This window comes from Plecotus auritus (assembly GCF_963455305.1).
Source record: "Plecotus auritus genome assembly, chromosome: 4".
Lineage (NCBI taxonomy): Eukaryota > Metazoa > Chordata > Mammalia > Chiroptera > Vespertilionidae > Plecotus > Plecotus auritus.
This window is the reverse complement of record NC_137775.1, coordinates 147,807,638-147,819,900: the sequence shown is the minus strand read 5'-3', so window position 1 is coordinate 147,819,900 and position 12,263 is coordinate 147,807,638. Positions and strand designations below refer to the sequence as shown.

The 12,263-nt window shown below is 40.7% G+C and overlaps 1 protein-coding gene across 2 annotated transcripts in view; it reads right to left on the bottom strand.

Annotated features, from left to right (window-relative positions):
* Window positions 1-12,263, bottom strand: part of LAMB1 (laminin subunit beta 1) — a 71,731-nt gene that overhangs the window by 39,479 nt on the left and 19,989 nt on the right. For both annotated transcript variants that reach the window (XM_080663904.1, XM_080663905.1), the window contains 6 exons: window positions 10,729-10,931; window positions 8,683-8,803; window positions 6,980-7,168; window positions 6,543-6,722; window positions 6,294-6,406; window positions 4,289-4,368 (listed from right to left, as the gene is read on the bottom strand). In XM_080663904.1, coding sequence (XP_080520030.1) covers window positions 4,289-4,368; window positions 6,294-6,406; window positions 6,543-6,722; window positions 6,980-7,168; window positions 8,683-8,803; window positions 10,729-10,931 — 886 coding nt within the window. The remainder of the gene's footprint in view (window positions 1-4,288; window positions 4,369-6,293; window positions 6,407-6,542; window positions 6,723-6,979; window positions 7,169-8,682; window positions 8,804-10,728; window positions 10,932-12,263) is intronic.

The following is a 12,263-nucleotide window of genomic DNA, read 5'->3' as shown; positions in this document are numbered from 1 at the left end:
GTAACTAGATATAGATTTAATTCATTTAGATCAGTAAGGTAGAATAAGGATGTAAGATAAGACAAAATAAGTCAGGCCTTATTGTAGGAGATTAATGACCCAAAAAAGATGTCCATGGCCTGATCCCCAGAATCTGTGGGTATGTTACCTCACATAGCTCAAGGGACTTTGCTGATGTGATTAAGGTTAAGGACCTTGGGATGGGCCCAATCTAATCACTTGAGTTCTTAAAAGTGGAATAAGAAAGCAGAAAACGGGTAAAAGTTGTGACATGAGAACAATTGGACTCACAGTTGTTGGCTCTGAGGACCAGAGAAGGCCATGAGTCAAGGGATGGGGGCAGCCCCTGGAAGCTGGGCACGGCCCCTCCCTGAGAGCCAGGAGGGAAACAGAAACCTCATCCCAACCCAAAGCAACTGAATTCTGCCAACAGCTCTGGCCAGCAGGAAACACTTCTCCTTTAGAGCCTTAATACAGAAACACAGCCCTACCGACATCTTCATTTCAGTCAACAAAGATTTCTCACAAATACAGAAATTAGCAACTTGTTTAATTGGAAGGAATGTTCTATTTCACTTAAATAGTGTTGAGCAGAGCAAATACTGCACAGTTTTAACTTTTCTCTATTACTAAGAAACTGGGAGAAAAATGAACAGATAAAAAGATCATTCATAAGAACCACCATGGTTCAACACTGATTTCTGCTCCATCATTCTGATTTCTGCTCCATCATTCTGATTACAAATAAGAGTTGGTTCTACACTGATAAGCAGTCAGCACTACTCATTTTGTCCAGAGTAGCTCCACTCCTCCCCCAAAGTCGGATCCTTTCTTAAGGGGAAGGAGCTGTGCTCTGCAATCCTTTTATGTCCAACTACCTGTAATTAACAAAGCGTTAGAAGCCCACTCAATACATTGATGAAAACACATACTAATTTCTGCTCTTGTTTCAAAGTGTAAGAAATTTCATTTCCTCATTTATTGAGCACTTGCAAGGCCCACTGTGCTGGATACAAAGGGAGATTCAAGAACAAGAAAGATGAAATTCCTGTCTAAAGAGACCTTTCGAATACAAACAGCTATAATACATAGCCAATTAAAATAAGTGGGAAAAGAGATGCAGAAGTGACGTGTTGTTGAAAGATCAAGTGAGGGCAGGGGATTTTGGTCTAGGAGTTAGAAGTCTTCAAGCCAGATATCAAAGTCCTAAATTAATTGGTGAAATGATTTTGAGGAATGATACAACAAAAGGCCTTCTCCTTTCGTCCTCAAAGCCAACAACTGTGAGTCAAATTATTCTCATGTCACAACTTTTACCTGCTTTTCTGCTTTCTTCTTCCACTTTTACATTTTTAAAAGTTTTTTAAAGCATTTATAAGTAGTATTTACCTAGCAACCATTCTTATTTATCCATTAAAGCAGGTTATCTGGTAGACAAAACTTCATTAGCCTGGCTTAGATTATATTATTTACATTAATTAGGTCTTACTGCTTAAAAATATTCAAAAGTCCAGATTAGCTGTCAACATAATAGACCTGGATTACTAAGCTTTTATTGTTCTCCAGGAATCCATTTGGCTCATTAAACAAAACATTTTAAAAGTTTTTCCACTTCACATGACTTTTACACTTAGTTCAGTCCCTGGCCAAAGTAACTAAGGCATGTTTGGGATCACATTTAGAGACTGCCTCTCCTAAGGGGCACATATGTAGTGTTTATATTTTAAAAATATTTTGTTTCTCAGATTCTTTAAGTTCATCAACATTTAATCAATACCTACCATGTGTCCAAGGTGAAGTAAAGGAATATTATCAGATAGAAGATACTGATGAGTGGTTGCAACAAACCATTCATTTAGCAATTATTTCCTGAGATTCTGCAATGCCCCAAGCATTCTCCAAGTGGAACCGGTGCTTCAGAAGACTGGGCCTCGACCACTCCCACGGGGGTCCTAGAGAAAGTCCCCCTGGGGGCCAACTTGGAAAAGGATCTCGACAAAACACTGCAGAGGCAAAGGACTAGAGGCAACTTGAAAGGGTCTTTTTTCCATCAATCATGCCAAAAGATAGAGTGTCTCATCAATCACGTTAGAGAGCTCAAATCACCTGCCTTAAAATTTTCACTAAATCATCTGCTTCACAAACTCTCTTGATTAGCACATTCTGGTTTTTATACATTTTTTTGCAGGAGACAGGAGGGGCAGCTCAGGGGTTGTGTATGGGTGGATTCAGAGACAGGAAATGTGTGTACAATAAAGAGGAAGGGAGTGTAAGTAATAGAAACCATTTAGGGTAAAGGAACACAGGACATTCCTGAGTTTATGACATAATTTGGAAAGTTATGGATGCCATTTTCACCTACGCGAGGAGAGCTCGAGGTGTGATGACAGTTTTGAATTGACGAGTAAGTTACTAAAGGAATCAGTGGGTGTTCTGGGAGTCACAGGAAAATCAGAGAAGTGGTTCCATAAGCAGGCAAGTAGTTGGTGTTTCTTTCCAGCTTTTATGGAATTATCCTCGCTTCCTCCCCTCTGGAGGTTTTTGAAGAATAGACATTCAGTCCTGGAGTCCCAGAGGGCTACATACACACTGTGCTGAGTTTGCTACGCGTTCTGGAACAGGACAGACCCAAATACAGAGGCCAAACAGAACACGCTCTTGCTGCTTGGAATCCCGTTCCCCTCCCAGCAGACTTCCATGGTGTTGAGAAATAATCTTGTAAAAGAGTCAATTTTTGAGTACATAAAGCTTGCTCAATGAATTCAGCATGTTCTCTCTGGGAAAGTTCAGGGCCAAGGAAACATCTGCCTGTTCTCTCAGCAGCCACTCACCCTATCTTTACCAGATGTTCTGAATCTGATCCTGTAACCAACGGAGACCAAAACTCTCTTTGACTCCAAGGTGGTTAATTAAACGCCCAGAAATTCAACATCTTGCCAAATGTGTATTATGATTAATTTCTGGTAGAGCTTCATGTCTCATCTATTCAAGGAATACCAATGTATTTAAGTAACTAAAAGTTATTACACGTCATTTTCATTAATAGGCTTGGAAGCTGGATAAAATAAAATGAAATGATTCTTTACACAAATCAAAATGGGAGTTCATTTTTCATCTTATGGATTGGTGAAAAATAAAATGATGATGCCAACTGCTGGTGGGAATAGAGAAAAAGGTACTTTTGTAACTGGTTGGTAGAAAAATAAACTAGCACAATCTGTCTGCAGAACAACCTGACATTCTATTAAAATAAAAAATGTACATCCACATTGACTTCGAAGTTCCATCATTAGGAACCTAATCTATAGCTATATCTACATTCATCAAAATATATCTACAAGGATATTCACTGAAACATATTTAAAAAGCAAAAAGACTGGAAGTAAATAAATCATAGTACTTTCACATGATGAGGGTAGATGAACACATGCTGATATGAAAAAAGATCTCTAGATAAAAAAGCAAGTTGTGCAATTGTGTACATAACATCTATTGCTTTGATTTCCAAAAAATGTCAGTAACGTTAAGTGGAAAATCATGGGCTTTTTTTCTTTGTGCTTGTCTCTTTTAAAAAATAAAACCTAACAAGTTATTTTAAAAGAACTGAGAAGAAATAAATTGTAATTTTTAACACATATTCTGAGCACTATTATTGATGTCTACAGAAATACAAGAAACTGTTAACAGTGGCACTACTAAGTAATGGAACTTGAGGAGAGAAAGGGCAGGATAGCTGTCAGAATTGTTTGAATTTTTTAGAACTACTAGAGGCCTGGTGCATGAAATTCATGCACGGAGGGGGGGTGTCCCTCAGCCCAGCCTGCACCCTCTCCAATCTGGGACCCCTCGGGGGATGTCCAACTGCAGGATCAGGCCTAAACCGGCAGTTGGACATCCCTCTCGCAATCCAGGACCGCTGGCTCCTAACCGCTCACCTGCCTGCCTGCCTGCCTACCTGCCTGATCACCCCTAACCACTGCTGCCTCAGCTTCCACCACCGCGGCTTTGTCTGGAAGGACATCCGGAATGACGTCCAGAAGACGTCTGGTCTATCTAGTCTAATTAGCACATTACCCTTTTATTAGTATAGATGGGCATACGTTGTTTCCATAATTTAAAAAATACTGTAAAGGGAAAGAACAAAAACAAGGAATATCAACACTATTAAAACCAAGAAAAGTAAACCTACTATAAGGTTTCAAAGCTAATTCTTGGAAGGAATAAGTCTTTGAAAGCATTGAGACCATAGGGTGACTGAGTACAAGCATGTAAGTGAAGCCCCACTCACCTACTGTTTAAGGCACCCCCAAAGTCACAGTCACAAGGTCGACATCCATCCAAATCGTTGCTCAAGCCCCAGTGCTCTGGCTGCAGAACAAAAGATTAGACATCTAAAGGTGGATGCCTGTAATTACACAATAAACTCAGCAAGAAACAAGTAATGGCGTGTTTTGGCTGTCCCGCCAAAGGTTCATTTGCGCCGGAAAGAAGAAAGTCTACAAAAGAAAGGAGAACAGGTATTCTGAAATAAGGACACCCAGGCTGCAGGTCACTGGGGTCAGAGAGGGTTACACATAATCGCATGATAACACCAGCTCAGAGTAGTTTCTTTGCCCTGCAAATAGCCAATCACCATGAGAAGGTAGCGAAGATGCCAATTTTCTTCAATAGAATTACTCTGGCAGTAAGAGACGTTTTGGCAAATGTTTGGCAGGCCTTTAAATTTTTCTTAAGTTTGGTCTGTCACAAACTCCATAAAGAAAGTTTTTCAAGGATTCGTTTATGTGGAAACAGACTAAAAAGCAAGGACTATTTTCACAACTGAAAGGTGAGGAGATCCCAGAGTCCTGGAACCACCGGAGATGGAAATGAAAGAAATGGGACAGAACCCATATAGGGGTAAAGATCTCGTATGCCTCAACATGTACATGGTTCCTAATGAGCAGGTAAAAACCGGGCTCACCATTTAAATCAGACTTCCAGAAATTTACTTTAAGAATATACCAGGATATATGCAATATGCATATTTAGTGATCAGTAGTATTTCCTCTCCCAAATTACAAAAGCAATCACAAAAATGTTATAGGAGATACAGGATAATTTTTAAAAATTACTCTCATAATTATTCCACCTGGAATTCAGGATGATGAACTTTTGGGTACATTTCCTTCCAGATTTTGTTTTTCTTGATAAACTGTCCTACTACATAATCAAGGTACCACTCATATCACAAGGTTGTTGTTGTTTTTTATACCACCATCAACTTTTCCTCGTGTTGATGTTATTTTCAGTGGCAATCAAATATCACACTGTATGAAAGCCCCCAAGTTTACTTAACTATTTCCCCCCATTGTTGCTTCCAAGTTTTTTGCTATGATTAATAAAAGATGCAATTACTTATTGGGTGATCACTTCATTAGATACGTAATATCTAATCACTATGTTGTACACCTGAAATGAATATAATATTGTAAGTCAACTGTAATTGAAAAATAATCTTAGAAAAGATACTATGAGTCCTCTGGTGAATCCATCTTTGTCCAATTTTCTGATTCTTTCTTTAGGATCAATACCCAGAAGTGTGATTACTGGGTCAAAGAATATGTGCATTTCTACAGGCTACTGATACTTAGCCCCAAATTTTCTAAAATTATGAGCCAATTTGCATTTCTACCAGCAGCATATGAGTACCAGCCCCTCATTTTGTCTGCATTAGTCAGCATTCCCATTTTTTAAAACTTGTATTAATTTTGTCTGCAAAAATGGCATTTCACTGAGGTTTTCTTCTACAATTTCAAGAGTGATGGTGAATAGCTTGTTAAAATTATTCCTTAGTAGTCAACGTGTCTCTCTCACATTGATGTTCCTCGGGTGAGGATAAAAAAAAAATTATTCCTTAGTAATCCCTCTTTTGTGAAGTATCTACTCATGTCTTTGTTTTAAAAAAAACAAAACACCACGTATTTTATTGATTTTTTACAGAGAGGAAGGGAGAGGGATAGAGAGATAGAAACATCGATGAGAGAGAAACATCCATCAGCTGCCTCCTGCACACTCCCTACTGGGTATGTGCCCACGACCAAGGTACATGCCCTGACAGGTATCGAACCTGGGACCCTTGAGTCCGCAGGCCGATGCTCTATCCACTGAGCCAAACCAGTCAGGGCTCTACTCATGTCTTTTAACATTTACATATAAGGGTGATGATAGAATCTACAATAGGGAAAAGCATTCTCTATTAAAACATGTCATATTCACAAACTACCCACCCAATGCAATGAGGATTTACCTACCACACACTGGTCACAATGCTGTCCTGTCACCAGACGCTTACAGTAGCAGTAACCACTCTCAGAGTCACAAGGATTCGCGCCAGGGATTGTTCCCAGAGGATTGCAAGCACAAGCTTTATTGAAGATAAAACGAAGTAAAGAAACATAAACCAAGCAAGTCCGAAGCAGGAGTCTGGATTTAGAATTGCAAAGGAGTCTGGGACTTCTGCACACATGAGAACTCCCAAACTTTTAAACGAATGTACTTACACTTGCAACCAAATGGGTCTTCGGCACTTAAGCCATAGAAGCCTTCTTTGCAAATATCACAATGTTCTCCTTCCACGTATAATTTACACCGACACTGACCAGCAATGAGCCCAGCAGAAAAATCAGTGTAACTGTCACAGATTCCCTCATTCTGAGAGCCAGCTGGGTCACAGGTACATTCTAGAAAGAACGAAAAGCACCAGGTTACACCACCTGTGTTTGTATAAATACATATATTCCCTTCGTCTTTCAAATGTCACAATAATGGACTAAAGAAGGCTTTACTACCAAGTAAATTCCACTCCTGGCATCCTATACAGCAGATAAAATAAGGCTGAGTCTAATGCCCATACTATGGGTTCCTACAGAAGGATGGTGACTACCAGACTGTGCAAACTGAGTCCAATAGGTCCCACCTGTGACCTTTCCCCACTTACGTTCACAGAAGTTAGGATCTCGGACGTCTCTCTCCGGGTGCTGATAGTAAAACGGTTTGCACTGCTCACAGCTGCGGCCCATTGTGTTGTGCTGACAGTCGTCACACACTCCTCCACTGACATTCCCCGTGGCCAAGTAGACTGCCATGTCGAAGTGGCACGAGTTGGAATGTTCATTGCAGTTACACTCTGCGTGACAAGACCAATGTCAAGTAAAGCCTTGAAGTCTGTTCACCAATGGAGGGTGGGGTGGCAGGAAGGAAGCTCATTTTGGAAACGAGGGATGAAGTTCAGGCAAAACAGCAATGAACAAGGAGGCACGGTGTGAAAAGGACATACCCACCGACACGTCCCCTGACATCCTGTGTCATGCTGGAACCTTCAAAGTGAGGACTTTAGGAAAGAAACTCAACAACCTGCCCTCCTTGGAAGACAATGGGCTACAAAACGTGGAAAACCTTTGGGGGAAAGTGCCCGCGGAAGCTTCTTGGCAGGAAGGCTGTCACGGCATGGAAGCCGTCCATCACCCCAGAGGATTTTCTAGGCAACGTGTTCCTGGCCCAGCCTGCGCGGGCTGCCAGCTTTGAGGAACATGGTCTGAAGGCCTGATCCCCTTCCTCCCCACTCCCACCTCCACACCAGGCCAGGCTCTTTAGTGAGAACTGAGGTCGGCTTCAGGGCACTCTGTTCCTCCTCTAGCCTACTCGGCAGTCATCCTGGTCCAAGCCAACTTTAATCATAATCTTCTCACTCTCATGATTAACAATCCACATGGATCCCTCTTATCATCTCGCAGTGAGGCTTAACTCAGCTGGGCCCTCACGGGGCTTTACATTCTAGCCTCATCTCTCCCCGTCACACATGTCCTGGAGACAGAGAATGTGTCTTATCCGCTGATGTACGCTTGGTGCCTAGCAGAATGTTGCCCTTGATACACGGGCTGAATTAAACCTTGGAATCATTTCCCAGCCTAGATGCTGTGGTGGTCACCAGATGTCCCTGGGGCCTTGTGCTCCCATGTTCTCCTTATCTTAACTCCTTCCCACCTCCCCCTCTCCCCTTCTTCTCTTTATCTAAACAATCTTAACTATTCACCCAGGGACAGATGGGGTGTATTACTAACAAAACCTTGACCATTCCAGCCCTCACTGCTTTCCGAACTTCCAGAACAGCCCTTCTCAGTGGGGACAGAGGCAGACACACTCCAGAGGGGAGGACAGTATATGGGAATCACTGCATGAGGGGTTAGAAGGGTGGTGGTGCTGCAGACTCCTCTGCCCAGAGAATCCCACTGGCATGGATGGGAGGAAGGAAACCAGGGGCTGCAGCTGGGCTGGCAAAGAAACAAGGCCAAACATTCTACTCCACAGCCCAACCTTAATAATCCACCAGGCCATATTTTTCTTTCATTTTTCTCTCCTGGGCATCTTGCCTTCAAAACAGGTACAATGTCAGGTACAACATCGTCGTCTTCTACTCAATTTCCTAAACACATAGGTGCTGCTCAGTAAATAGTAATTTATTAATTTAATTGTGTGAATATTGGTTTCCTAAGAGTATCAGGGTAAAGCTGGGAAAAGGGCAGTAACTTTTTTCTTTTTTTTTTTTTTTTCCCATAATAGGGTACTATCACCTTATCTCTTACCAAAAGATGAATACTGGTGTCTGAATTGACTCAAAATGTCCCTCTGGCCGAAACTTACTTTTACAGGCATGGCTGTTTCGACCTTCAGCTGGTCTCCATGGTAAATCATGGTAGAAGTCCATGCACAGTTCACAGTTCAAGCCCTTGGTATTATGCCTGCACATGCAGTGGCCATGCACCTTGAAAGTTGTAAAAACAGGAAAGAGCAGAATAAGAGGTATGCAAATGGCTAGATTTTTCCACGATCAATGGAAAATATAAACCTCTTTTCATACCAATTCTAAGCTCTCGTGCACCACAGTGGGGGTTTGTTTTCATTTGGTTCCTCCCCACAGTGAGTTCCATCTATTTTGTTGGCTGTAACACTCATCTCTAGGAACTGTTCCTACTATATAATGGAAACTCAATACATATTTTATTAAAGTATCAATGGGAAAAAAGCCAGATGAATGAAAAGAGTAACTTAAGAATATTTTAAAAAGCAAAAAACTAGTTACTTATGAGTTAAAAAATGTATTATGATAGAAATCAATGAAAGTTACAATGGCGAATTAAATTATACAACCATTTGGGAACAACTCACATTGCTGCAAGTTTTACCACTTATGCCATATAAAAGATATTTGTTTGCTGGTTTTGTTTTTTACTTCTGGCACAGCATTTCAATTTTTCTCAAACAATTATTTTACATTCTTCCTTTTACATTTATTTTTTTCCTTTTAAGAAAGGAAATATAAAATCTCAGAAAAACATACACATTATTTTGCTTTATGAGGGCCCACGATGCACTATTTTGCATTGTGTTACTGCAAGGCACACTTAAGACCCTGAGGCACATAAATCATAAGTTCTTCCAGCCTACCCAGTGCATGTATGCAGGCATCTCACCTGAACACTAGTCTCTACAGAATGGAATTCGGGAACAGGACAGACAGGTCCACCCTGCACCCACTTTGACAGGAATGCAGTTAGCAGAAGACTAATATCATGTCATTACAAGGTGGTTTCACAGAGACTGAAAAATAGCTCCAAAGTACATACCACAGGACTCTACAGTTTCTGAATAAACAGTCCAATGTATTGCGAGATGCATGATAGTGACATGACTGCAAGACATTAGCTACACACCCAAAATGCTACAGTGAAAGTAAATATAATCTTGACAGGGTTCTCTGATGTCGCAACAAGATTAGGATAAATCCTCCCTTAGGCTCCGTTAAAAAGTCAACTTTATGCAATAACTTCTCACTAGAGTAAAGGGAAGACAAGTTTTAGACAGTCAAATGCACTCAACCCTGCACCTTCTTCGATGGGAACTAATAAGCTTTGAAAAGGCAAACAGCAAGCCGTCAAGGCTTCTTCAGGAAGGGCTGCCCGCGGTCCAGAGGAGGGAACCCTGGGGCAGAAGCGGTTTGAATTTCTATCTGTCACATACTTACTTAGGGCCCTCTGGCAAACTCAATCCCTGGTCTCTTGTAATAAGGATAGTTGGTTTAATAAATCCTGTCTGGCTTTAACATCATATGGGTCTACAAGAATTATCATTGCACTTAGGAAACTGGTAAAATACTCTATCTTAATCCATTTTGCAAGTCACCCAAATCCCCAATTTTTAAAAGTACATAATTTAAGAACACAGGGAAAAGAATGAAACTAGAAGATATAAAGAAACAAAGTCCATTTAATTCCTAAATGATACTCTGTGGTTCTAGGTTCAAATTTCCAATTTCTTCGGACGGGGATCAATTTCTGCCTTCCATAAAGACTGGAATGCTTGTGATTTTTAACCTCCCCTAAAAGTAAAGGAAGATGTATTGCTATTTAGAGAACGTTTTAATATTTGCTGATTAAAGTATCTACTGTAGTATCAGCCTGTAGCAACAATCTCCAAAAATGAATGCAGTGTCTATGAGCAGTCCTTACATCCTCAGAGTCCAAGAAAGTCAGCAAAGGGAAAATCAGCTATGCTGCAAAGGCCTCATTGTAAGTCTGGAAAAATAAAACCCCTAGAAAATACGAAAGGCTCATGGTAAGTCCAGCTTCCATTTTCTTCAGATTCACCTGTGTACTAGTAAGTAGAAAGCCGCACGGAGTGTTTGCTTACCATTCCTTCCACCTCTTCATCAACTCCGTCCACAGGGGCACATTCGCTGGCATGGCCGTAGCAGAAGCAATTTCCTCGAACCACCATATCATAAACTGCATAGTAGTACTTCTCCCGGATTTCCATTCTGGAATCCAAAAGGTTATCTCCCAAAGTATGTAGTTTCACAAACTTGATTCTCAAGTTGGTGATTTTTAAGAGATCTATGAAGGCCACCAAGAAGATGAAAAGTCTGATCAAACAAGCAAGATTTCTTTGGCAGTTACACATCTGTTCTCTTTACCGAAAGGCATGACAAACTAACATGGCTTGTGGCACGTTTACCCTCCTTGTCTGATCTAGATGATCATAAAGTCAAGTTTAACATAATGGGGCAGTCTCTGGAAGACAGAAAGGCTACAGCCTTCCCATTAGTTTAATGAGAACATTTACTCTGTGATGGATTTGGGTGCAGACTGATGTTTCAGGAAGAGTGGAAGAGCGGAGACATTTACGACTGCGGTGGCATGACTGTCAGAACCCACCGGCACACAGTAATCTAACTACTGCAATACCATCTGGTTCCTGCAGCAATCCGTGCCAGTCTCAAAATCAGAAAATTCCATGCAGGTGGGGAAGGGTTTATCAAAGCACCCCAAATTCTCATTAACATTAGTGTAAGATAGTTAGTTAGAAAGGAACATACAGGGTGGGGCAAAAGTAAGCTTACAGTTGTTCATATAGAAAATAACACAATAATTAATAAATAATAACACAAGCATGAACTCTGTGTTTTGCGTACTCACAACTGTAAACCTACTTTTCCCCTACCCTGTATTTCTGTGTTTATTTTTGGAGAGGTAAATACTACCTGAAATTTCCCACCATTTAGATGTATTCCAAGTTACTAAAATAGATTTAACACTATAGGATAACCACACTCCAGAATATCTTAAGTTTTGAAGCAACATGACGATCTATAACTTTCTTTGTCCTAGTTTTACAATACAAACTTGCCAATATAATTACCAATAAAATACAGTGGCAGAAGGATAAAGGAGCTTAGTATTAGCATGAGGGGGCAAATTATTTTTTCTCAATTTCTCTTATTTTATCTTCTTTTTCCTGTGCTGATTAGAGAAGCAGGGTTGCCAGGTGCATTCTACAGTAACTTTATAAACCAAGAGCCATTCTACCTTCTGATCAGTGTTCTCCTTAATTACTAAGTTGCTCTTGCTACAGTGGACCCCACAAGATTGATTGTTCCATCTGCCCTCCCACTTAGTTCTGTAGCCTGGAACTTCTCCTAAGCGTTACTTTCATTTCTGCTGATGCAGCCTTATTTTCCCCCAGCCTCATAATTTACAACACAAGGCAACAGGGGATCGGCCCAGCACATCAGATACTTTCAAAGCCTAAGTACAATTTTAAATACTTATAATATATGCATAGCTTACAATAGAGATGATAGAAAGAGTCGTGGGTTGAAAGAGAAAGTCCATGACTCTGTGCATTGAAGTTGGGCTTTTTGTAAAATCAAAAACTACACAGAGAAA